This window comes from Anomaloglossus baeobatrachus, chromosome 12, assembly GCF_048569485.1.
Source record: "Anomaloglossus baeobatrachus isolate aAnoBae1 chromosome 12, aAnoBae1.hap1, whole genome shotgun sequence".
In the NCBI taxonomy this organism is placed as follows: Eukaryota; Metazoa; Chordata; class Amphibia; order Anura; family Aromobatidae; genus Anomaloglossus; species Anomaloglossus baeobatrachus.
This window is the reverse complement of record NC_134364.1, coordinates 18,239,893-18,267,422: the sequence shown is the minus strand read 5'-3', so window position 1 is coordinate 18,267,422 and position 27,530 is coordinate 18,239,893. Positions and strand designations below refer to the sequence as shown.

The window sequence follows — 27,530 nt, the reverse complement described above, 5'->3', positions numbered from 1 at the left end:
CAATGCTGGATTTAAAGGGGTATTCCCGTCTTCATACATGGATATTGTCGCATAAAGCTGCTAAATACCAGAAATATTTATAAAATGTTTAGTCTTATCTGAGATATTAACACTTTTGTTTTGCGTAGAACTTGTTGCCATGGAGATCGACCACCTCTGCTACACAGCAAAAAATGCACTGTGCTTACAAACTCTTTTCTATTAGGCTTGTAAGCGCTGCTCTGAAACTGGCCAGGATCGATGGAGCACGCCGTCACCTCCTAACCCCAGCAAAGTGCTTAAAAACAGGACAGCAGAAGTGGTCGGTCTCCTAGGCGACGAGCTGTAAACAAAAAAGGTTTCATATTTCTGCTTGTTTTCCCAATCTGTCAGACAATAGCCATCTGTGCTGATGGGAATGACCCTTTACTGCCCAAGGACACCAATGACTTTACTATTTACCTTTGTAAAGACATCCAGGAACTTCATTAACTGTTTACAGCCTTGGACAAAAGTGGGATTTATCACTGACCCCTTCACGGCTCCACATTGTCACCTCCACAATGCATGGGGATGGCATGCTGACTCTGAATGGCAGTATTGTGCACTGTATGGCAATATTTGGGTATAAATATTTATGGAATATGTACTTCCGGCGAGCCGTGGTCGTACTCTGCTACTTTTATGCTTTTATGACTCTGTGCATCTTATCTTGTATTTTCTGCAGATTATAGGAACTCATGTCCGAAACTCGGCGATGCTCTGTCAGGAGCTGGAGATTTCTGCGTCCAATGCTTGTATAGAGGAGCTGGGAACATTCACCACAAGGTGTGTTACTAAATCCAAATACAGCAATAGGGCTCCATATCCACACAATGCATCTGTTCTCCTTTTCGGAATATCTGTCTATTATTTATAGAAAAGCAGTCTGGGCCTCAAAACTGCATAAATAAGAAGAAACAATCATAGTCTGTCCATAAAAAGTTGCCTTAGTCACCAAGAATTCATAAAGCATTGGGTAAAAAACAATATGCAGTGAGCTCCCCCTAGTGGTGACTGTATAAATCTGTATGTAGTGAGCTCCCTCTGGTGGTGACTGTATAAATCTGTATGTAGTGAGCTCCCCCTAGTGGTGACTGTATAAATCTGTATGCAGTGATCTCCCCCTAGTGGTGGATGTATAAATCTGTATGTAGTGAGCTCCCCCTAGTGGTGGTTGTATAAATCTGTATGTAGTGAGCTCCCCCTAGTGGTGACTGTATAAATCTGTATGTAGTGAGCTCCCTCTAGTGGTGTCTGTATAAATCTGTATGTAGATAGCTCCCCCTAGTGGTGGCTGTATAAATCTGTATGTAGTGAGCTCCCTCTAGTGGTGACTGTATAAATCTGTATGTAGTGAGCTCCCTCTAGTGGTGGCTGTATAAATCTGTATGTAGTGAGCTCCCTCTAGTGATGGCTGTATAAATCTGTATGTAGTGAGTTCCCTCTGGTGGTGACTGTATAAATCTGTATGTAGTGAGCTCCCCCTAGTGGTGACTGTATAAATCTGTATGCAGTGAGCTCCCCCTAGTGGTGGATGTATAAATCTGTATGTAGTGAGCTCCCCCTAGTGGTGGTTGTATAAATCTGTATGTAGTGAGCTCCCCCTAGTGGTGACTGTATAAATCTGTATGTAGTGAGCTCCCTCTAGTGGTGTCTGTATAAATCTGTATGTAGATAGCTCCCCCTAGTGGTGGCTGTATAAATCTGTATGTAGTGAGCTCCCTCTAGTGGTGACTGTATAAATCTGTATGTAGTGAGCTCCCCCTAGTGGTGGCTGTATAAATCTGTATGTAGTGAGCTCCCTCTAGTGGTGGCTGTATAAATCTGTATGTAGTGAGCTCCCTCTAGTGGTGACTGTATAAATCTGTATGTAGTGAGCTCCCTCTAGTGGTGGCTGTGTAAATCTGTATGTAGTGAGCTCCCCCTAGTGGTGGCTGTATAAATCTGTATGTAGTGAGCTCCCTCTAGTGGTGGCTGTATAAATCTGTATGTAGTGAGCTCCCTCTAGTAGTGGCTGTATAAATCTGTATGTAGTGAGCTCCCCCTAGTGGAGACTGTATAAATCTGTATGTAGTGAGCTCCCTCTAATGGAGACTGTATAAATCTGTATGTAGTGAGCTCCCTCTAGTGGTGGCTGTATAAATCTGTGTGTAGTGAGCTCCCTCTAGTGGTGGCTGTATAAATCTGTATGTAGTGAGCTCCCTCTAGTGGTGGCTGTATAAATCTGTATGTAGTGAGCTCCCTCTAGTGGTGACTGTATAAATCTGTATGTAGTGAGCTCCCCCTAGTGGTGGCTGTATAAATCTGTATGTAGTGAGCTCCCTCTAGTGGTGGCTGTATAAATCTGTATGTAGTGAGCTCCCTCTAGTGGTGACTGTATAAATCTGTATGTAGTGAGCTCCCTCTAGTGGTGGCTGTGTAAATCTGTATGTAGTGAGCTCCCCCTAGTGGTGGCTGTATAAATCTGTATGTAGTGAGCTCCCTCTAGTGGTGGCTGTATAAATCTGTATGTAGTGAGCTCCCTCTAGTAGTGGCTGTATAAATCTGTATGTAGTGAGCTCCCCCTAGTGGAGACTGTATAAATCTGTATGTAGTGAGCTCCCTCTAATGGAGACTGTATAAATCTGTATGTAGTGAGCTCCCTCTAGTGGTGGCTGTATAAATCTGTGTGTAGTGAGCTCCCTCTAGTGGTGGCTGTATAAATCTGTATGTAGTGAGCTCCCTCTAGTGGTGGCTGTATAAATCTGTATGTAGTGAGCTCCCTCTAGTGATGGCTGTATAAATCTGTATGTAGTGAGCTCCCCCTAGTGGTGGCTGTATAAATCTGTATGTAGTGAGCTCCCCCTAGTGGTGGCTGTATAAATCTGTATTTAGTGAGCTCCCTCTAGTGGTAGCTGTATAAATCTGTATGTATTGAGCTCCCTCTAGTGGTGGCTGTATAAATCTGTGTGTAGTGAGCTCCCTCTAGTGGTGGCTGTATAAATCTGTATGTAGTGAGCTCCCTCTAGTGGTGGCTGTATAAATCTGTATGTAGTGAGCTCCCCCCTAGTGAATGCTGTATAAATCTGTATGCAGTGAGCTCCCTCTAATGGTGACTGTATAAATCTGTATGCAGTGAGCTCCCTCTAGTGGTGGCTGTATAAATCTGTATGCAGTGAGCTCCCTCTAGTGGTGGCTGTATAAATCTGTATGCAGTGAGCTCCCTCTAATGGTGACTGTATAAATCTGTATGTAGTGAGCTCCCTCTAGTGATGGCTGTATAAATCTGTATGTAGTGAGCTCCCTCTAGTGATGGCTGTATAAATCTGTATGTAGTGAGCTCCCTCTAGTGGTGTCTGTATAAATCTGTATGTAGTGAGCTCCCCCTAGTCGTGGCTGTATAAATCTGTATGTAGTGAGCTCCCTCTAGTGGTGGCTGTATAAATCTGTATGTAGTGAGCTCCCCCTAGTAGTGATTATATAAATCTGTATGTAGATAGCTCCCCCTAGTGGTGGCTGTATAAATCTGTATGTAGTGAGCTCCCTCTAGTGGTGACTGTATAAATCTGTATGTAGTGAGCGCCCTCTAGTGGTGGCTGTATAAATCTGTATGTAGTGAGCTCCCCCTAGTGGTGGATGTATAAATCTGTATGCAGTGAGCTCCCCCTAGTGGTGGCTGTATAAATCTGTATAGAGTGAGCTCCCTCTAGTGGTGGCTGTATAAATCTTTATGTAGTGAGCTTCCTCTAGTGGTGACTGTATAAATTTGTATGTAGTGAGCTCCCTCTAGTGGTGGCTGTGTAAATCTGTATGTAGTGAGCTCCCCCTAGTGGTGGCTGTATAAATCTGTATGTAGTGAGCTCCCTCTAGTGGTGGCTGTATAAATCTGTATGTAGTGAGCTCCCTCTAGTAGTGGCTGTATAAATCTGTATGTAGTGAGCTCCCTCTAGTGGAGACTGTATAAATCTGTATGTAGTGAGCTCCCCCTAGTGGAGACTGTATAAATCTGTATGTAGTGAGCTCCCCCTAGTAGTGATTATATAAATCTGTATGTAGATAGCTCCCCCTAGTGGTGGCTGTATAAATCTGTATGTAGTGAGCTCCCCCTAGTCGTGGCTGTATAAATCTGTATGTAGTGAGCTCCCTCTAGTGGTGGCTGTATAAATCTGTATGTAGTGAGCTCCCCCTAGTAGTGATTATATAAATCTGTATGTAGATAGCTCCTCCTAGTGGTGGCTGTATAAATCTGTATGTAGTGAGCTCCCTCTAGTGGTGACTGTATAAATCTGTATGTAGTGAGCGCCCTCTAGTGGTGGCTGTATAAATCTGTATGTAGTGAGCTCCCCCTAGTGGTGGATGTATAAATCTGTATGCAGTGAGCTCCCCCTAGTGGTGGCTGTATAAATCTGTATAGAGTGAGCTCCCTCTAGTGGTGGCTGTATAAATCTTTATGTAGTGAGCTCCCTCTAGTGGTGACTGTATAAATCTGTATGTAGTGAGCTCCCTCTAGTGGTGGCTGTGTAAATCTGTATGTAGTGAGCTCCCCCTAGTGGTGGCTGTATAAATCTGTATGTAGTGAGCTCCCTCTAGTGGTGGCTGTATAAATCTGTATGTAGTGAGCTCCCTCTAGTAGTGGCTGTATAAATCTGTATGTAGTGAGCTCCCTCTAGTGGAGACTGTATAAATCTGTATGTAGTGAGCTCCCCCCTAGTGGAGACTGTATAAATCTGTATGTAGTGAGCTCCCTCTAATGGTGGCTGTATAAATCTGTGTGTAGTGAGCTCCCTCTAGTGGTGGCTGTATAAATCTGTGTGTAGTGAGCTCCCTCTAGTGGTGGCTGTATAAATCTGTATGTAGTGAGCTCCCTCTAGTGGTGGCTGTATAAATCTGTATATAGTGAGCTCCCTCTAGTGATGGCTGTATAAATCTGTATGTAGTGAGCTCCCCCTAGTGGTGGATGTATAAATCTGTATGTAGTGAGCTCCCCCTAGTGGTGGCTGTATAAATCTGTATTTAGTGAGCTCCCTCTAGTGGTAGCTGTATAAATCTGTATGTATTGAGCTCCCTCTAGTGGTGGCTGTATAAATCTGTGTGTAGTGAGCTCCCTCTACTGGTGGCTGTATAAATCTGTATGTAGTGAGCTCCCTCTAGTGGTGGCTGTATAAATCTGTATGCAGTGAGCTCCCTCTAATGGTGACTGTATAAATCTGTATGCAGTGAGCTCCCTCTAGTGGTGGCTGTATAAATCTGTATGCAGTGAGCTCCCTCTAGTGGTGGCTGTATAAATCTCTATGTAGTGAGCTCCCTCTAGTGGTGGCTGTATAAATCTGTATGTAGTGAGCTCCCCCTAGTGGTGGCTGTATAAATCTGTATGTAGTGAGCTCCCTCTAGTGGTGGCTGTATAAATCTGTATGTAGTGAGCTACCTCTAGTGGTGGCTGTATAAATCTGTATGTAGTGAGCTCCCTCTAGTGGTGACTGTATAAATCTGTATGTAGTGAGCTCCCTCTAGTGGTGGCTGTATAAATCTCTATGTAGTGAGCTCCCTCTAGTGGTGGCTGTATAAATCTGTATGTAGTGAGCTCTCTCTAGTGGTGACTGTATAAATCTGTATGTAGTGAGCACCCTCTAGTGGTGGCTGTATAAATCTGTATGTAGTGCGCTCCCTCTAGTGGTGGCTGTATAAATCTGTATGTAGTGAGCTCCCTCTAGTGGTGGCTGTATAAATCTGTATGTAGTGAGCTCCCCCTAGTGGTGGCTGTATAAATCTGTATGTAGTGAGCTCCCCCTAGTGGTGGCTGTATTTATCTGTATGCAGTGAGCTCCTTGTAGCAGTGAAGGCCTCATTCACATTGTGCAGTCTTGTGATAGCTTTCTCCTGTGTACATAGTATAAGATCTCCTCAGTGATTACAGCGTATGTCTGTTTTCTCTGCAGACTGCAGGCTGCCTTCCAGGATTGTGTCGGCACCAGTTTTACTGATCTGTTTGTTCAGTACACAGTTGTCTATGTGAATAGTTTAACAAAACTCAGGTGAGTGATTAATGCAGGTAAACCCCCCCGTGCCCCCCCCCCCCCCCCCCCCGCTGGTGCAAAACTACAACTCCCAGCAAGTTCTGACACAGAATATCATAGATGTCAGACATTGGAGTATCTGAATGTACACAGCAGGCAGCTGCATTATTATTGACTTAGAACCATTTGAGCAAAAAATATATCTTAATTAGTGAAAGAAATGAACAAACAAGCAACTAGTGAAGAGTACGGCGAAAAAAAACAAAAACAGGAAATGAAACACATTTTTGCCCCACCCTGATAATATTAGTTGACGGATTGTCAGTGAGGACGATCACTTATTAAAATTCTCACACCAGACAGAACTCGCTGACAGATTCTCAGTTTACTCCTTCTGCAGTATAAAAATGCCTGGAGCTTCCCGACACCGTGGAGTTAATGTCAACATGATACAAATGTAAAGTGCTCGTAAAAAGTATCAACTTCGCTATTTACTTGTTACAAATTCTCTCTATTCTCAAAAACAGAGGGATTTTCATTTCGATTGTGTACTGTCATGGAGCTTGTAAGCGCTGCCCCTTTGTGAAATGAGTGGGTTCTGCCTGCTTTAGTGCTCTTGCACTTCGACGATGCAGGAAAGGCTGTGTGAGCGCATAGTTGGGGTCAGAGACTTAACCATCACCCAAACTGTCAATCAGGAGTACAGCGCACCCCATAAAGCAAAAAGCTGACTGGTCCAGCCCCTAAAGATTGAGAAAACCCCGTTAATGCAATTCATAAAAGTGGATTCAAAAGTGCAATTATGACTATAACTACTAGGTGGTGCCATCAAACAAATGTTGATCGTAATCACAAATCCACTGGAAAAAAAAGCAAATAATGTGGATATAAATACAAACGTGCATCATCATAAACTGTAACAGCACAAAAAATAACAGGAATGCATGAAAACACAACAATGCACACACAGTATACAAATAACAGGAATACATGAAAACACAACAATGCACACACAGTATACAAATAACAGGAATACATGAAAACACAACAATGCACACACAGTATATAAATAACAGGAATGCATGAAAACACAACAATGCACACACAGTATATAAATAACATGAATACATGAAAACACAACAATGCACACAGTATATAAATAACAGGAATGCATGAAAACACAACAATGCACACAGTATATAAATAACAGGAATGCATGAAAACACAACAATGCACACACAGTAGATAAATAACATGAATACATGAAAACACAACAATGCACACAGTATACAAATAACAGGAATACATGAAAACACAACAATGCACACACAGTGTATAAATAATATGAATACATGAAAACACAACAATGCACACACAGTATATAAATAACATGAATACATGAAAACACAACAATGCACACACAGTATATAAATAACATGGGGAGATACAATTCATCAGGCTGTGCCGCCATGCAACACTAGAGGGCGCTGCAGGATGAAAATGAGGCAAAAGGTAACGAAAATATCAGCTAAAACCGGGAGAGCTCCAGATGTGATCTGGGACCCAGATGGTCTTGGGACCCTCACAGAGGACAGGGCCGCCTTTCATCATCCTCTCCCCTGACCCTTCTAGATAATTGTTCAATTTTGATACTTTGTAACAATCTGTAAAACAAACATTTAGGGGGAAAGTTAGTTCTCGGACGACATCATAGAAGGTGGAAGTAGCTAAGTGCATGTCTTGGGGGGAGGTAGGGTGGGGGGGGGTAATCATTTTTTTAATTTAATTTCATTAAAAAGAAAAAAAATTGCACTGATATGAACTCTTTGTTTCAACTTTGATGTGGTCTGTGGTCATAAATCACCCATAGGACGTGCGGTTCACCCCTGACACCACACAGGCACATGCTACCCGGACTCCTACCACTGTACCTCAAGGACCCCTATCCAGTCTAAATACTAGTGGAGTCTCAGTCAGGTAGTTACCTGAACCAACATCCATTCCTTTCCAATTGCTGACAAGTGTGACCACATTGTCGCTTTTTACCCGTAATCCCTATACATTATCCAAGAAATCATCGCATTTCACAGGCCATCTTAGACTTCTGATCACGTCAGAGACCTATCCACATACTATGGATCACTGAGGTGTTGGCTTCGATATAATCCAGACCCTTTGTGCATGACCATGCACCACCATACTACTGATTAAATACAATGTCTGGGACTCATACGTTTTGATAACAGTGCTACCTTCCACCTATAGTGCATTCCGAAACTGACTATCTTGCATCCCTTGATCCATACAGCATCCCAGCATTGGTCAAACATTAGTGTCCTGTGCATATTCATCCACTTTGTGTCCTTCTATTCTTAAGCCTGTCCGACCTGAAGAAGGCCATATTGGCCGAAACGTTGTGATTGGCGGACTATTGTACAGCACTTTTGGCACAGTTTTCACTACAAAATAAAAAGAAAAGGATTTTTGACATCAGCTTCATGTCTTCCGATTTTCTGTGTCTCTAAGGGTGATAGTGAGTGTGCCGGAGTTCCCATATTGTGGTCATAAATCAGCTGATGTAGAAGATATTGAAATTCTCACACTAGACTAGCTGCGTTTAATTTGCATAATTTTGGGCAAAAACTCAGCGTTCAAACAAGCAGCATGCAATTGTTTTTGCCATTTTGGCTGCCTTTTGATAACATGGAAGTCAATGAGAAATGTCAGAACGCAGCAAATCTCAAAATTCTAGCGTTTTACCTGCGTTTTTGATGCTGAAAACATGCGTTTTGGACTTTGAAAACGCATGTTCTTTGAACTTAATATTAATGGAATGATATGTCCCTTTACACAGAGACACATAGTCCGACAATTAAAAGATTGAAATTCCATAATTTTTTGTTAATTTTCACATAATTATTACCAAATAGTTATTATTCATAAATTAGCTAATTTTTAACAGATTTAAATCATGATTCTTGTTATCATTTATTTCATAGTGTTTGTATATTTAAAATTTATTAACCAGTGTCTTTTTAATCAAAACGCACCTGACTTAGGGTATGACCGCACTTTGCGTTGTCCAAAAAGCACGTCAAAACGCACCCTCTGGCAGTAATTGATTTTGCCAAAGTTGCTTTTGACCACAAAATAGCGCTGAAAACGCATGCGTATTTACCGCGTTTTTTATGCGTTTTTATATGCTATTCCATTGCGTTTTGACTGATGCGTTTTGAACATAAAGACACTGCTAAATAAAGTTTAAACAATCAAACACAATGAAAAAAGAGAAAAAAAGGAACAAATCTGTATTAATGGGAAAAATAATGAAAATAGATATATTTCTTAAAATTATTGCGGTAATATACATTTTATCGCTAAAATAGCAATAAATGCATATTTTTCTTAAATTTAATTGTCGGATTATGTGTGTGTGTAAAGGCACATAACAAGTCATTATTTTGATGTCCAAAACGCATGTTTTCTGCACCTAAAAAGCAGGTATGGCTAGTTTCATACTTGCGTTGGACGGGATCCGTAGCATTGCGTTGTGTGACGCATGCAATGGATGCGTTGCATATAGTGGCACAACGCAATGCTACGGATCGTAAAAAATAACGGAAAGCTGTTTTTGTTTTTCTTTTCTTCTTACAGTTTACTGGCAGCCGACTATTGTGAACGATCAGCTGATCGCTCTTAATAGCCGGCGGCCGAGCGCTCTCACATGCCGGCGGCCGAGTGCTCAGCTGAGCGCCCTAACATGCCGGCGGCCGAGCATTCAGCTGAGCGCCCTAACATGCCGGCGGCCAAGCATTCAGCTGAGCGCCCTGACATGCCGGCGGCCGAGCGCTCAGCTGGGCGCACAGACATGCCGGTGGCCGAGCATTCAGCTGGGCGCCCTGACATGCCGGCGGCCGAGCGCTCAGCTGGGCGCACAGACATGCCGGCGGCCGGGCGCTCAGCTGGGCGCACAGACATGCCAGCGGCCGAGCGCTCAGCTGGGCGCACAGACATGCCGGCGGCCGAGCGCTCAGCTGACTGCCCTGACATGCCGGCGGCCGAGCACTCAGCTGGGTGCCTTGACATGCCGGCGGATCAGCTGAGCGCCTTGACATGCCGGCGGCCGAGCGCTCAGCTGAACGTTCGGCCACCGAGAAATAAAATAAAGTTTGTGATTAAAAAAAAAAAAGAGCATGCGCAATGAAAAATAAAGGTTTCCGCTGCTCAAAAAAACGTTACATGCAGCGTTCCATCCGCCCGACGCTCACTCACTGACGGTCAGCGTCAAAACAACTGATGTGCTGCGGGGCGGATGCAATGCAAGACCATCCGTTGCTATCCGTAGCTAATAGAAGTCTATGAGGAATATAACGGTTTCCTGTAACGGTTACCGTAATTCCTCAAGGCTGCGGATAGCAACGGATCCCGTCCAACGCAAGTATGAAACTAGCCTAAGGCTACTTTCACACATCCGGTTTGAGCACTGCGGCTCAATCCGGCTGTGAAACCTATGCAACGGATCACCGCATCCTTTGCATACGTTTTTACATGCTGCTACTGAGCATGCGCAGTGGAAGAAACCGCATACGGCGGCCGGATGCATTTTTTTCCGCATCGCGCCGCATCCGGCGTCCATAGGCATGCATTGAAAAATGCGCCGCAGCGCCGGATGCCTCCGGCCGCCGCTTTAATTAATTTTGCCGCATCCGGAAAAAACACGGATGCAATGCAAAGCCATCAGGCACATTCTGGTAACAATGCAAATCTATGGGGATAAAACGGATGCGGTACTGCATCCGTTTTACCCGTTTTTTTCCGGATTGTGCCTGATGGAAAAAACCTCATGTGTGAAAGTAGCCTAAGGCTAATTTCACACATCAGTTTTTTTCCATCAGGCACAATCCGGAAAAAAACGGGTAAAACGGATCAGGCGCCGGATCTGTTTTATCCCCATTGATTTGTATTAGCGCCGGATTGTGCCTGATGGCCTTGCGTTGCATCCGCCTTTGCCGGATCCGTCATAATTGCCTAAAGCGGCGGCCGGAGAGAACGTATCTTGTAATGTTTTTTTGTCCGGCAAAAAAAAACGCATCGCGCCGGATCCGGCGTGTTTTACAATAGAAGCCTATAGACGCTGGATCCGGCGTAATGCGGTAAAACACGGCTGCAGCCGCCAGATCCGTTTTTGTAAACTGAACATGCTCCAATCTATTGAAAAAAACGGATCCAGCAAAAAAAAAAACGGATGAAAAGGATGAAAAAACGGATGCGCCGGATCCGTTTTTTGATGGATCAGGTATATTGGAACAGTCAAAAAAAATAATCAGGCACAACATTTTTTGCATATTCTGCGCCGGATCCGTTGCATCAGGCACACGCCGGATTGTGCCTGATGCCAAAAACTGATGTGTGAAATTAGCCTAAAACGCTGGAATTGTGATGTTGCTTGGTTTTTGCCATTTCTCATTGACTTCAATGTTAGCAAAACGCACCCAAAATGGCAAAAACAATTGACATGCTGCTTCTTTGAACGCATGGTTTTTGCCACAAAATATGGAAATTAAACGCAGAGTTTAGAAACGCAAAGTGCGGACTAGAAATCCACATTTACCATAGACTTTGCTGGAAAAGCAAAACGCATGCCTTTTGGCATGAAAACGCTGCAGCTCAAAACGGACCTAAAAAGCAGCTGAAACGCAAAGTGCGGTCATACCCTTAAAGCAACCAAAAAGCAGGTAAAAAGCTGTCAAAATGCGATAAAAACGCATGCGTATTTACCACGTTTTTGCGATCCGACCAAACTTTGGCAAAGACAATTTCTGCTAAAATATGCGTTTAGAACTGCAAATACGACGACGCAAAGTGCGGACACAGCCTAAAAGGTATCAACCACTGAGGACTTCAGTTCTTGTAAACATTTTCTTATCACACTTGACAGTCAGAATGAGCTCGCTGACAGATTCTCAGTTTACTCACTTTGCAGTCTGCCATTGACCGCACAATGCAGAGGCTGCAGGAGGCACGGGGCTACATTTTTATCGAAACCTATTTGCAAAAATGATTTCTATTTGCCAAATACATGAATTTAAGAAACAAATGATTCCCAAATGTGGAGTACACCTTCATAAAAGCGGAGTTGCGACTGCCGCCGTTGTATCCGCCCCTCACATCTCCATCGCTCGTGTTCATGTATCTGGGTCAGGAGACTCTGGAGAATTTCGGGGTTTTTCTTTTTTACAGATCTGAGCAAATATAGGAAAGGGGCGAGAGACGTGACCTCTATTGTAGACATCTTTATGAATTTTGGATGTATCCTCTCTGTCCACGCACTCGGGGCTGGTTCTCGCCATTGTTAATATCTATGGCTCATCATCCCGGCCCTCTCCTCTCCCTGTGTCTCATCTCTACAGTCAGTGCAATACCCAATCTAGAAAACTCATTAGTGCATAACTCGGGGACCACCGGCCCACCCCGGCCCCTGGTTTAATTTCTCACGCCGTAGCCCCTTGGAAAACTGTTCTCATCTTACTTCATCACTGAGGATGTAAAACTGTGATGAAAGTTGATAAATGCAGAAGTGATGGGTTTTATTCTGTGAATTGTTTCTAAAACCCCAAGATCCTCTTTATCAAAAAGAAAGTCTTTTCTGAGAGCCTGACCAAATTCAGCATAGTAATTTTCGGCGGGGCAGGCGGGGGTCACCACTATGTTTCCTAATATGTCAATGGAAATTAGACATTTTTTTTCTATTGACCTAACATGGAGCAAATTAGGTTTTTTGTTCAACTGGACCACCAGGGATCATACTGACTTATTTTTTTTCTGTACTGGACTCTTAGGCATCATACACTGAAGGAATCAATATATCATGGGCCACCAGGGATCATATTCTGCTTTTTTTTTTACTGGATTATTAGGAATCAGGCTTTACTTCTTTGTCTTTTCTACTAGACCATCAGGGACTATAAGTTGTGTTTTTATCAACTGGTCGGCAAGAATCTGATTTCAGGGTAAAACACTGTTTTTTTCCACTAGAATTACACATTTTTTCTTCTACTGGACCATCGGGGATAATTTTATGCTTTTTTCACAGGGTTGCTAGTTAGGACTCCTAGATTTTATCTCTCTAGTCCATCAGGGATTACACATAGTTATTCCTTTGGATCACAAGAGAATCCACACTCTTTTCTCTTCTAGACCACTAGGGATTAGATCTTGTTTTTTTCCCCAGAGAACTATTGCTTATCTTTCCTTTCTTTTTTTCACTAGCCCACCAGGGATTAGTTCTTCTTTTGCACCACCAAGGATTTCACACTCTCTTTTATTCGACCATCACAGATTAGATCCTGTTTTTTTCCACAGGGTTATTGCTTATCTCTCCTTTATTTATTTTCACTAGCCCACCAGGGATTAGTCTGTTGCACCCCCAGGGATTTCATACTATCTCTATTATTAGCTCATCAAGGGTAAGAGCATGTTTTGTTCCAATGGGCTATTGGGTATTAAGCACTCCTATTTTATTCCACTAGCCCATCAGGGGTTATACACTGTTTCTTCTATTTAACCATCAGGAAGAATACATTGTTTCTGCTGCTGGAAAGTCATGGATTAGATCATGTTACCATGATAGGGTCCTTGTGTAATCCCTGATGGGTTTGTGGAAATAAATAAAAGAGAGATGATCACTTTCTTTTTGTGGACCACCAGGGAATACACACTGTCTCTTGTACTAATTAAGGACACAATCTTTTTTCCTGCAGGCTATCAGATGTCAATCACTCCTATGTTTACCCCTTGTCCATCAGGAATTACACATTATTTGTTCTATTGAGCCTCTAAGGATCTCATATTGTTTCTTTAAGTGGACCATCATGGGTCAGATTATGTTTTCTTCCATATCGCTATCTAGTATTAATCGCTCATTTCCCACTATCCCATCAGGGGTTATATACTATTTCAGAGGTAAGATTTTATTTTTCTTCACACCTTTTTTTGTTCCACAAACCCATCAGAGGTGATACACTAATTCTTCTATTGAGCCTCTAGGGATCCCATATTGTTTCTTTAAGTGGACCATCATGGGTGACATTATGTTTTCTTCCATATCTATCTAGTATTAATCGCTTCTTCCCACTATCCCATCAGGGGTTATACATTATTTCAGGGATCAGATTTTATTTTCCTTCACGCCTTTTTTTGTTCCACAAACCCATCAGGGGTTATACATTATTTCAGGGGTCAGATTTTATTTTTCCTCACGCCTTTATTTGTTCTACTAGCCCATCAGGGGTTATATACTATTTCAGGGATCAGATTTTATTTTTCCTCATGCCTTTATTTGTTCCACTATCCCATCAGGGGTTATACATTATTTCAGGGATCAGATTTTATTTTCCTTCACGCCTTTTTTTGTTCCACAAACCCATCAGGGGTTATACATTATTTCAGGGGTCAGATTTTATTTTTCCTCACGCCTTTATTTGTTCTACTAGCCCATCAGGGGTTATATACTATTTCAGGGATCAAATTTTATTTTTCCTCATGCCTTTATTTGTTCCACTAGCCCATCAGGGGTTATATACTATTTCAGGGGTCAGAATTTATTTTTCTTCACACCTTTTTTTGTTCCACAAACCCATCAGGGGTGATAAATTATTTAATGGATCAGATTTTATTTTTTCTCACGCCTTTATTTGTTCCACTATCCCATCAGGGGTTATATACTATTTCAGGGGTCAGATTTTATTTTTCCTCATGCCTTTATTTGTTCCACTAGTCCATTAGGGATTGTATACTATTTCAGGGGTCAGGTTTTATTTTTCTTCACGCCTTTTTTTGTTCCACAAACCCATCAGGGGTGATAAATTATTTAATGGATCAGATTTTATTTTTTCTCATGCCTTTTTTTGTTCCACTATCCCATCAGGGCAGGGGTTATACATTATTTCAGGGATCAGATTTTATTTTTCTTCACGCCTTTTTTTGTTCCACTAGCCCATCAGGGTTATACATTGTTTAATGGATCAGATATTATTTTTCCTCATACCTTTATTTGTTCCACTAGCCCATCAGGGATCATACATTGTTTTATCTATTGAACCACCCTGGAATTGTGTACTTTTTTGAACTCCTACGACACACGATCACTCAATATATCACTTGGCGTATGATAAATTACGGACTACTTCATGTACCAGGGGTACAGGGGTCCGGAGCTCTCGGAAGGGGATGCAGTTCTGGAATCTCTCAGGATGTCTACATGTGTTTGCAGAAGATAGAAACTCCCTCTGTAATACCCCGTAGATGAGGATGGAAGGCAGTCCCAGCTTATTCTCCCTTTTTGGCATTTCTATCATTTCCTCGCGTTTGCTGGATTCCTGGCACACACCTTGCGCCTCTTGTAATTGCTTGGAGTAAAACAATAGAAAGTGTCTTCACTCGTGAGTCACGGGGGGGATCGGCTCCGTAATGAACCGTCGCTGCCAGAACAAAGCTCCGCTCCCAGCTGAGAGTGTAATAAGTAAAATGGGAAAGCACGCTGCGCTGGAATTCCCTGCGTCAGAAAAATCGGCTTTCCCGAGTCTGGATGCCGGAACCGACTACAAGAAGTTACTGTCTGCTTGTGGCCGACGTTCCCGGATTTCTGAAAATAGCTATAAAAATACAAGATTTGCATAATTTTCCCATTGTGTTCACCTGGCGTATGCCTGGAAAACCGCCCGATGGCTCCCATGTTTGGGCTACGAGCCGAGACGTCCAGAGACCCCCAGGGATTTATCGGACAGGACACTGAAATGAGAACATTATTGCCAGGGGTCAACGAGAAACATTTAACATCAACCTTCAGATTTAGGGGGTCCGACCAGCATAGGTAGAAGCCCAGTGAAAAATTGTAGCTGCAGTGCTTTGCAAAAGTATTCATACCCCATGAACTTGTAGATATAGCGCTTTGCAAAAGTATTCAGTGTGCGCGTCAAATCGCTGCAGAAACACTGCATAATGGATGCAGTTTTTCTGTGCAAAAAAACGCTTTCACGCGCTATGGCTGCTGCCTCCACCATAGACAGAGCGGGAGCTGCATCCATAGCGCACGGAATAATTGACATGCTCATTTTATGAACGCACGGATTTGGGTAAAAATTTTAGCACCCAAATCGCTGCGTTCATAAAAGCAACGTGCGCACGTCTCATGCACAATCTTCATAGATTGTGCAGGGGACGCAGGACGCATGCATTTACGCTGCAGTGCAATACGCAGCGTAAATGCGTTCAAATACGCAACATGCGCATGAACCCTTAGACGTAGACACCACAAATCTGCCCTTTATGGAAGAGCGGCTAGAAGAAAGACATATTCGAAAGCCATAGAAAGTCTCGTTTACAGTTTGCAAAAAGTCATATAGGGGAGACAGCGAGCAGTGGAATAAAGGGCTCTGGTCAGAGGAGACCAAAGGAGAACTTTTTGGGCTAAATACAAAATACTATTTGTGGCGTAAAATCAACACAAAACACCCTCCCTACCATCACACATGGTGGAGGCAGCATGCTGCTGTGGGGAGGCTTTTCTTCAGCAGGGGCAGGAAAGTTGGTGAGAGGTGATGAAAGATGGATGGAGCTGAATACAGGGCAATCTCCTATGAACCCATCGGTCTCCTATAAACCCGCTGGTCTCCTATAAACCTGCCAGTCTCCTATAAACCCGCCGGTCTGCTACAAACCCATTGGTCTCCTATAACCCTGCCGGTCTCCTATGAACCCATCAGTCTCCCATAACCCTGCCGGTCTCCTATGAACCCACCGGTCTCCTATAAACCCGCCTGCCTCCTATAAACCCACCGGTCTCCTATAAACCCACCGGTATCCTATAAACCCGCCGGTCTCCTATAAACCCATCAGTCTCCCATAACCCTGCCGGTCTCCTATGAACCCACCGGTCTCCTATAAACCCGCCTGCCTCCTATAAACCCACCGGTCTCCTATAAACCCACCGGTCTCCTATAAACCCGCCGGTCTCCTATAAACCCGCCTGCCTCCTATAAGCCCACCGGTCTCCTATAAACCCGCCTGCCTCCTATAAGCCCGCCGGTCTGCTTTAGTAGCCACCTTTGTTCATTACAGGCTGTGACTTATCACTCGGGGCTCTTTTAGCTTTATGGCATTCTTTAGTACACTTGTTTGCGGCACTGTCAGCAGAATTCTGACCCTTTTCTTATGTTTAGTGCAATCTCTCCTATGGCTGTAATTAGTTTACTGCTCGCACTGCGCAAAATACATTTTCTGACACAAGGAGCCACCTTCATCCGCGATATTTAGAGCCCGGCGTACACAGCGTACGGTGCAGGTGGATACAAGCCCCTCCGTCAGCGGCTCCCACATGGAATCCTCATAAGGTTCGAAGAAGAATGGTGTTTTTCCAGGTTCCATCTGTCGCGCTGACTCGTGGTGGGTGAACGAGCTCAGCACTGCTCCATACTCGATTATCCTGGTGCTCCGGCGCCATGCCTGAGTCCCTGCCCTGCAATGTTTCCCGGCTGTTAGATAACCCATTCACATGCGGGAATTGCCTGCCATACACAGTTTTGCCGTAGCCATGTTGTCTACTGACATTTCTGTGATTGCCTGGCCACATCGCGTCATCGGGTCTATACAAGACCCAGTGACACCATGCTCGATACACTGGAAGCCATTCAGAGAGAGTTTACCTAGGAGAGAGAGGTTAGATTAGAGCAGGTTTGTACACTTAGATCCTTTACATGTGACACTTAACAGTGTTTTTAGCTTTCTCTAAACTGATAAATAAATAGTTAAAGAAATGACATGAGGTCCTTCAGTGTTTTAGGTAACCAGCAAAGGTAAAGCAGACAGCTGGGGGCTGGTATTATCAGGCTGGGAATGCCCATGGTTATTGGGCCCTTCCCAGCCTAAAAATAGCAGCCCTTAGCCGGTCAAGAAGTTACGCATCCATTAGATGCTCTAATTGCACTTTGCCCTGCTCTTTCCAATTGCTCTGATGCGGTGGCAATTGGGGTAAGGGTTTGGGGTTGATGTCAGCCGTGAATTGACAGCTGGCATCAAGCCCAAGGGTCAATAATGGAGAGGCGTCTGTCATACACCCCCATTACTAACTCAGTAATCTAAAAAAACAGACACAGGAAAAAATAGTTTGTTTGCATAATGACTCCTCCAAACTCCCTTTTTCACCAATTTATTATCAAAAATGTTCCGTCGTAGTCCACATTCCTCGAATTCAGCTCCAGCGACTGTGATTACCAGTAAAGTACAACCATTCACAGGCGCAAGGTAGTGATGACAACTCGTATCACAGCCACAAGCTCAACCCTGCTTAGCGAGACCCGGCAAAGCTGATGAGAGTTGTCGTCACTACCTCACGCCTGTGCATGGCTGTGCTTTACTGGCAATCACAGTCGCCGGAGCTGCATTCAGGAAAGGTGGACCACAACAGAACACTTTTGAGAATTTTTTTTTTATCCTTTTGTGTGTGTGTTTTTTATTACTGAATTAGTAATGGGGGTGTTTGATAAATACCTCTCCATTACTAACCCCTGGGCTTTATGCCAGCTGACACCAACCCCCTGATTCCCAGTCTGATAATATCAGCCCCCGCTGTCTGCTTTCCTTTGGCTGATTATCAACAATGGGGGAGACACCACTTGGTTTTTTTTTTAATTTATTTAATTAGTTCCCAACAGGGACCTGGAAGTCAGAGATGGGTCGAGGCATTATCTCCATGCTGTTCACATTTTATTTCAGCGCTGTTTGCATCCATTTCAGCGATTTTCATGCCCCCCAGCCCTCCTGTTTGGGTCTTTCGGAAAAATGCTTAAGTTATTATTATTATTATAGGGCCATTACATGGCGCTTTACAAGTAAAAAGCTTAGCTCCTCTTCCCTTTAGCTGCTAGTCATCTGTTTTTCTCCTTAGGTGTAAATACTCTCATTTTCCCTGGACTTGTGCTCATGACATTCAGGTCCTTCACAAGCTCTGGATGCAAGTAGGCGGCTTGCACTCATCAGTAGGATTGTTGCTGCTCTTTACTGAACTTCTTACTGAGGTGTCTAGCAATAAGTTGTTTGTTGTTTTCCCTTGTTTGTTATCACTTTGTGTCCTTTAGTGCTTAGTGGGGTTGACTAAGCGCTCATCCCATCCGCTCCCTCCCTAGGGTTCAGATCAGGGTCAGGTATCCGGCTTAGCACATAGGTGAGGAACCTATCCATGGTGGGGAGGGACCCCAGGGCCCAGTGGTAGGCTTTGTCAGGGGTCACCATTTCCCCCTTCACTAGACACAGGGTGTCCCTTCCCTTTCACTTGATACGTCTCCGTACCTAGCGTGACAATAGGGGTCTCACACATGTCCCCTTTTGATGGAGGTCTGATGACCTGGAATGTAATTTGGCAGCTGTAACCCTCCTGCACAGTGGCACAGTCCCGCACGTGTGGCTTGCAGCTCGTCACTGTTGCTGATAGATTTGCTTATCCGCCTTCCTCGGCCTTCTGTACATTATTTTCCATCACAATACCGGTTTTCCTGTCCTGACCAGTGACGTGATCATGGCGCCTGCATACAGCGGAGCAGCTGCTATCGACTATCACATTACTTCCTTTTTGTGCCAGGTGGTTACATTTTCCGTTGCAGCGAGTTTTGCTTTTTTGGGGGGTATTTTCAGACTTCTATATTGTGTCTTGTCTATATGTCCATTGCATTTCTAACACTATATGGGCCATGTTTCCCTTTTTTCAGATCTTATTTGCAATAATTTATCTAATTTACTCCAGTTTTACTAAATATTTTCTCTCCTAGGCACAACACAACTCAGTCGGATGCAGAGCAATGCAGATGTGCGGAAACCAATCTGACCAATGCCATTAAAAGTCTGAAACAACATTTTATCCAGCTTTTTAAAAAGGACACAAGGGTGAGGACCAGATATCAAAGAAGTGACTGTTCACACTCCAATGTCAAGGCTCAAATACCCAGATCCAGAATTATTATACAATGTGTACCTCCTGCCACCACTAGAGGGAGCTGCTGTGATACTGTATACAGGAAGCTCCTCAGCTCCCCCTAGTGGTAGCTCCAAGTCATCTACATTTTATGTTTATGCCTATGATTTGGAGCTATGGATAAGAAAGACTGAGCTCCGACCGCTGAAGTATGTATCAACTCAGAAGGGTAATAGCTGGAGGTGATGAAGGATTATTCAAGGAATTTTGTCAGGGTCACCCCCGAAGTGAGGAGCGATAAGGGAGTTATGTAGTCAGGATTAGTTGAGCGCAAGAACTAGAAAGTATGTCAGCCAAAGTGGCCACCAGATAAACCAGTAGGACTGGAGAATATGGTAATGTTAGAACAACGAAGCAGAACTGCTAGGAGAGCAGGAGCCTGGAGTCCGGGCAAATGGGGGAGTCCTGGCAAATGGGGGAGTCCTGGCAAACGGTTGAAGTCCGGGCAATTGGGGGAGTCCAGGCAAATGGGGCAATCCGAGCAAACGGTGGAAGTCCGGGCAAATGGGGAGTCCGGGCAAATGGGGAGTCCGGGCAAATGGGGGAGTCTGAGCAAACGGTGGAAGTCAGGGCAAATGGGGAGTCCGGGCAAATGGGGAGTCCGGGCAAACCGTGGAAGTCCGGGCAAACCGTGGAAGTCCGGGCAAATGGGGAGTCCGGGCAAACCGTGGAAGTACGGGCAAACAGTGGAAGTCCGGGCAAACGCCATCTGCATGCGTTATAGCCTGCCGGAGACAGGAAAGTGAGACCCGTCACCCATGACCGTCTGCAGAGATGGGGGTTCGTGAATGATGCTCAGCTCGGGGTCTCTGCTGTCCTGGGCCAGGAGCCACATTACCAGATCATTGTCCGGTGCGTTGCGTCCATGGCCAGTCACATTAGTCAATACAACACGAAACCTCCTCCCTTCCTCATGTCTTTCTCTTCTACAGGCACAATTTCATAAGATAATCACCAAAACCTGGCTGACGAAGAACACGGCCTTCAACGCCATCATGAAGTCAATGGGAATCCTGTGCCGGTGCCTGAAATATTTCCTTCCTCCGCATGATAAGGTACATTGGGCTCCTGTTCCTCTGGATCAGCTGCCCCTATCCTGCAGACCCTGTACACGTAGAGTTCTGTAATATGACCCAAATAGTGACCTTAATGGTGGTCCATGAACTGGAAGCCCCCCAGATGCTGTGCACTAGAGGGAAGGTCTAGGGAACACTGGACGCCATCATCAACGCTTCAGACTTTCTCAATGACAGATGTAATAATATCCCCTCCCCCATCGGTTCCGCTCTTGTGTAAGGAGGCAGAGGACACGAGGCCGGGGACGGTTTTGCAGGTGCGCTGCGCTCATTTCCTCTCCCCTATATAACGTGCGTTGGGGGCGTCGGGTGCAGAGGATGCAGCTGTGGTCGAGGGCGTAATAACCCACACAAAAGCCTCTCACTATCTTAATAAATGCACATGTATGGCCCCCGGGAGGCTCCTTTCAGCTTCTGATTACTTTTTGCTTTTGTTCTTTTTTTGTTTTCACCTTTTTGTGCTGTTAAAATTTTTGGGTTTCTTGATAAAAGGATAAAAAAAATCCTCTAAGTTAGGATTGAAAAATACTCGGTGTCAGTGGGATCCGATTGGTGCAAGATTTTTGGATCATTTTATATGAATAAAAAAACTAAAAAGCCAATTAAAACTGTTTCTTAAAGGTGATGTGTCTAGTGATGGGAGGACCTGGACTGTAAAGGTCCGGACCCACATGATTACAAATGTAACCTGGTGCCGAGCCCGGAACTCTCAGGGAATTCCGGCTAATGATCCGGAACCATAAAAATAAAGAAAATAAGAATGAAGCGAGCGCTGTACTTACCAAGTCTCCGGCGTGGCTGTAACTTCTCCCGCCGTCGCTGATTCTTCTTCTGGGGCCACTCATTATTGCTCATTCATATTCACTGCTTTCCCTGCCCACCGGCCATCCTGGCATCTGTGATTGGTTGCAGTCAGACGCTCCCAAAGCCTGTGTGTCAGTGTCTGCCTGCAACCAATCACAGGCGCTGTCTGCGGGTCAGTATTGTCGTGTATAAATAAATAAAATAATTGGGGCCAGGTCCCCGTATTATGACACCCAGCACAGATTAAGCCCACGGCTAAAGGCTGCAGCCCCCAGCCCTGCACTTATCTTCTCTTTGTATCAAAATAGGAAGAACCGCATGCAGGTTTTTTTTTGTTTCTTTTAATTATTTAAATAAATAATTAAAAAAAAACCATTGTGTGGTCCCCCCCAATTTTGATACCCAGCCATGATAAAGTCCAACAGCTGGAAGCTGGTATTCTCTAGCTGGGGATTCCCATTTCCCATGCTTATTGGGCCCTCCCAGCCTAAAAATAGCAGCCTACAGTCACCCGGAATTGCCACATCCATTACATGTGACAATCCCAGTTCTTTACCTGGCTCTTCCCAATTGCCCTGGTGTGGTGGCAATCGGGGTAATAAGGGGTCACCATGCTTGGGTGCTCTGTACTCATAACTAGCTATGAGTGTCTAAGCTCGACTGCTACACCATAAACACCAGGGACTTAGAAACCCTTGTTCTGACAATCATTGGAGTTCCTAGTGGTCGGACTCCACCAATTTACTAATTATCAACATTGTATTGGTAAAAAATATTGAAAACTTGACAACTGGAACACCCCTTTAAGCCAGACCAGAGCTCAGCTTCCGTCCCAGTACAAGCGGAGGGGCTCTTGAAAGGCAGCAAAGTAAAAAGGTGGGCACTGCAGAGGGTATACATGGCTAGCGCAGCTCCCCCCGGCAAACTGGTCTTTGGGGGATGTCTGAATCTACATTCACAATTTCGTTTCTATAAGGCTGCTTTCACACATCCGGATTCTGCCGTGTGGCACAATACGGCGCTCTGCAGAAAAAATGCAACTATTTTTTTTGCCACCGGTCGCGTTTTTTCCCACATAGACTTGCATTAGCGCCGTACTGTGCCGCATGGCCTTGCGTTGCGTCCGTTTTTTGCCGGATGCGGCATATTTAGCCGATGCGGCGGCCGGATGGAACGTTGCCTGGCACTTTTTTTGTGCAGCGAAAAAACCGCATCACGCCGGATCCGGCGTGATTCACAATGCAAGCCTATGGACGCCGGATGCGGTTATTTGTACTGCGCATGCTCAGGATCAAGCCGCATCCGTCAAAAACCGGACGGGCCGCATGAAAAAACTTATGCAACGGATCCGTTTTTTTCGCCACATCCGTTGCATAGGTTTTTGAGCCGGATTGTGCCGCTCACCACAAACCGGATGTGTGAAAGCAGCCTTAGGCAACTTTCACACATCAGTTTTTTGGCATCAGGCACAATCCGGCCTGTACCTGATGCAACGGATCCGACGCAGAATATGAAAAAACGGATGCGCCTGATCCTTTTTTTCACAGATCCGGTCTACCTGATCCGTCAAAAAACCGGATCCGGCGCATCCGTTTTTGCATCCGTTTCATCCGTTTTTTGCTGGATCCGTTTTTCCAATACATTGGAGCATGCTCAGTTTACAAAAACCGGATCCGGCGGCCGCATCTGTTTTTTGCTGCATTACGCCGGATCTGGCGTCCATAGGCTACTTTCACACATCAGTTTTCTGCATTCAGGCACAATCCTTTTTCTTCCTGATCCAACGGATCCGACAAAAAATGTAAAAACCGTATCCACCGTATCCGTTTTATAACGGATCCGTTATGCCGGATGCGTAAAAAAACAGATCCGTTGGATCCGTTTTGCATCCGTTTTTGCATCCGTTTTGTCCGTTTTTTTTTGCTTGATCCGTTTTTTTCAAAACATTGGAGCATGCGCAGTTTACAAAAACGGATCCGGCAGCCGCATCCATTTTTTGCCGCATTGCGCCGGATCCAGCGTCCATAGGCTTCCATTGTAAAACACGCCGTATCGCGCCAGATCCGGCGCGATGCGTTTTTTTTGCCGGACAAAAAATTGTTGCAAGATAGGCTACTTTCACACATCAGTTTTCTGCATTCATGCACAATCCTTTTTTTTCCTGATCCAAAGGATCCGGCAAAAAAATGTAAAACCGTATCCACCGGATCTGGTTTTTAACGGATCTGTTATGCCGGATGCGTACAAAACCGGATCCGGTGGATACGGTTTGCATCCGTTTTTGCATCCGGTTTGTCCTTTTTTTTGAAGGATCAGCTTTTTAAATTCATTTGGTGCATGCGCAATTTACAAAAACGGATCCGGTAGCCGCATCCATTTTTTACCGCATTGCGCCAGATCCGGCGTCCATAGGCTTTCATTGTAAAACACGCCGTATCGCGCCGGATCCGGCGCGATGCGGTTTTTTTTGCCGGACAAGAAAACATTGCAAGACACGTTGCCTCCGGCCGCCGCTTTGACTAATTTTCCGGAAAAAACGGATGCAACGCAAAGCCATCAGGTACAATCCGGTAACAATGCAAATCTATGGGGATAAAACGGATGCGGTACCGGATCCGTTTAACCCGTTTTTTTCTGGATTGTACCTGATGGAAAAAAACTGATGTGTGAAAGTAGCCATACATTGCCTCCGGCCGCCGCTTTAATTAATTTTGCCGCATCCGGAAAAAACTGGATGCAACGCAAAGCCATCAGGCACAATCCGGTAACAATGCAAATCTATGGGGATAAAACGGATGCGGTACCGGATCCGTTTTACCCGTTTTTTTCCGGATTGTGCCTGATGGAAAAAACCTGATGTGTGAAAGTAGCCATAGGCTTCCACTGTAAATCTCGCCATATCGCGATGGATCCGGCGCGATGCGTTTTTTTTGTCAGAGACAAAAAAACATTACAAGAGACGTTCCATCCGGTCGCAGCATTAGCCAATGACGACGGATCCGGCAAAAGCCGGGTGCAACGCAAGGCCATCAGGCACAATCCTGCGCTAATACAAATCAATGGGGATAAAACGGATCTGGCGCCGGATCAGTTTTATCCGTTTTTTTCCGGATAGTGCCTGATGGAAAAAAACTGATGTGTGAAAGTAGCCTTTTGTCCCTCCATAGGAGCACACGTCCCGATATAAAGGGGTGACCACTAATCTGAATCAGTATAATCCACATTCATCCTCGCCCCAATCTCCCATTTGGGGCTACTGTTGCATAAATTTCATCCTTTATGTAGATATCTTTTTATACACAATCCCCCCATAATGGACAGGCTAGGGATGTTTCCTTTATGTGAGGCCATGCAGACACAAGGCGCCCCCCCCCGGTCGGTGCACGGGCTTCGGTCCTCGTGGACTCACACTTCTTGCCATTGTTTTGTACATTTTGTAACACTGAGGTTTCTGAAATTTGTGAAATTCCTTTCTGGAGCTTCCTTTTTATTGCTTTTTGTGCTTTTATTCTTAGAACTTGTGTTGCTTTTACTTTTGCAATTAATTGTTAAGAATGAGTCATGAGGTGGAAACTCGAGCATGAAATGATTAGTGGTGGTCTGCGGCCGAGGGTCCGACCAGCGGGATTAGTTTTATTTTAAGGTCATACACCCTGCAGTCTTAATAAATGTAATGGATCCACATTAGGCTGAGATCACATGTCCGGTGATCGTCCGTTAGAGCGGATCCCGCAGAGATCTGTTGAGAAAAAGTTCTGCAAATGCAACTTTTTCATCCATCGTTAAATAACTGATTTCTGCCGGATCCGAACATTGGAGTCTATGGAGAACGGATCCGGTAACTGATCGCTATTTAGTCATCGGTTTTTCTTGCGTTTGTAAAGGATCCATTTTTTTCTTACAGAATCTGTTACAAATGGAAGATAAATAGTAATCCATTACCGGATCTGTTCTCCATAGTCTTCAATGTAAAAAAAAACAGGATGCGGCAGAAATCATTTAGCAAACGGATCTCTGCAGGATCCATTCTTACAAGTGATTACAGGACGTGTGAACTCAGCCTGATACAAGTAATCACCCAGATATCTGATTATTACATGGATTTAGTGATTCCAAGCGGCCGATTATTGTCCTGGTGTCCAAATGTCTGGTGTTATTGTATTTTATATTTCTCCATCTCTGTTTCCTATATCTATCTATCTATCTATCTATCTATCTATCTATCTATCTATCTATCTATCCCTCTATCTATCCCTCTATCTATCCCTCTATCTATCTATCTATCTATCTATCTATCTATCTATCTATCTATCTATCCCTCTATCTATCTATCTATCTATCTATCCCTCTATCTATCTATCTATCTATCTATCTATCTATCTATCTATCTATCTATCTATCTATCCCTCTATCTATCTATCTATCTATCTTTCTATCTATCCCTCTATCTATCTATCTATCTATCTATCTATCTATCTATCTATCTATCTATCTATCTATCCCTCTATCTATCTATCTATCTATCTATCTATCTATCTATCTATCCCTCTATCTATCTATCTATCTATCTATCCATCTATCTATCCCTCTATCTATCTATCCATCTATCTATCCCTCTATCTATCTATCTATCTATCTATCTATCTATCTATCTAGCTATCTATCTATCTATCTATCCCTCTATCTATCTATCTATCTATCCCTCTATCTATCTATCTATCCCTCTATCTATCCCTCTATCTATCTATCTATCTATCTATCTATCTATCTATCTATCTATCTATCTATCTATCCCTCTATCTATCTATCTATCTATCTATCCCTCTATCTATCCCTCTATCCCTCTATCTATCTATCTATCTATCCCTCTATCTATCTATCCCTCTATCTATCTATCTATCTATCTATCCCTCTATCTATCTATCTATCTATCTATCTATCTATCTATCTATCTATCTATCCCTCTATCTATCTATTTATCTATCTATCTATCTATCTATCTATCTATCCCTCTATCTATCCCTCTATCTATCTATCTATCTATCCCTCTATCTATCTATCTATCTATCTATCTATCTATCCCTCTATCTATCCCTCTATCTATATCTATCCCTCTATCTATCCCTCTATCTATCTATCTATCTATCTATCTATCTATCCCTCTATCTATCTATCTATCCCTCTATCTATCTATCTATCTATCCCTCTATCTATCTATCTATCTATCTATCTATCTATCTATCTATCTATCTATCTATCTATGTATCTATCTATCTATCTATCTATCCCTCTATCTATCTATCTATCTATCTATCTATCTATCTATCTATCTATCTATATATCCCTCTATCAAATCAAATCAAATCAAATCAAATAAGCTTTATTGGCAGGACCAAATACAAATTAGTTTTGCCAAAGCAGGTGTACATTAGGGACTGGGGCTGTGGGGATGGTGGGTGGGGACTGTAGGAAGGATGGATGGGGCTCATCCAGGGTGGGGACTGTGGGGGCACTTCTAGGATGGGGGCTATGGAAGTCCATGGCTTATGATGGGGCATATCCAGGGTGGGGACTGTGGTAACGGTGGATGGGACATATCCAGGGTGGGGATTG

The 27,530-nt window shown here is 44.0% G+C and overlaps 1 protein-coding gene across 1 annotated transcript in view; it reads left to right on the top strand.

Annotated features, from left to right (window-relative positions):
• The window catches only part of EXOC3L4 (exocyst complex component 3 like 4), a 62,507-nt gene that overhangs the window by 26,263 nt on the left and 8,714 nt on the right, over nucleotides 1–27,530 (top strand). Inside the window, exons 6-9 of the mRNA XM_075331262.1 lie at nucleotides 707–807; nucleotides 5,937–6,032; nucleotides 19,835–19,949; nucleotides 20,970–21,092. Of these exons, the coding sequence (XP_075187377.1) occupies nucleotides 707–807; nucleotides 5,937–6,032; nucleotides 19,835–19,949; nucleotides 20,970–21,092 (435 nt within the window). The remainder of the gene's footprint in view (nucleotides 1–706; nucleotides 808–5,936; nucleotides 6,033–19,834; nucleotides 19,950–20,969; nucleotides 21,093–27,530) is intronic.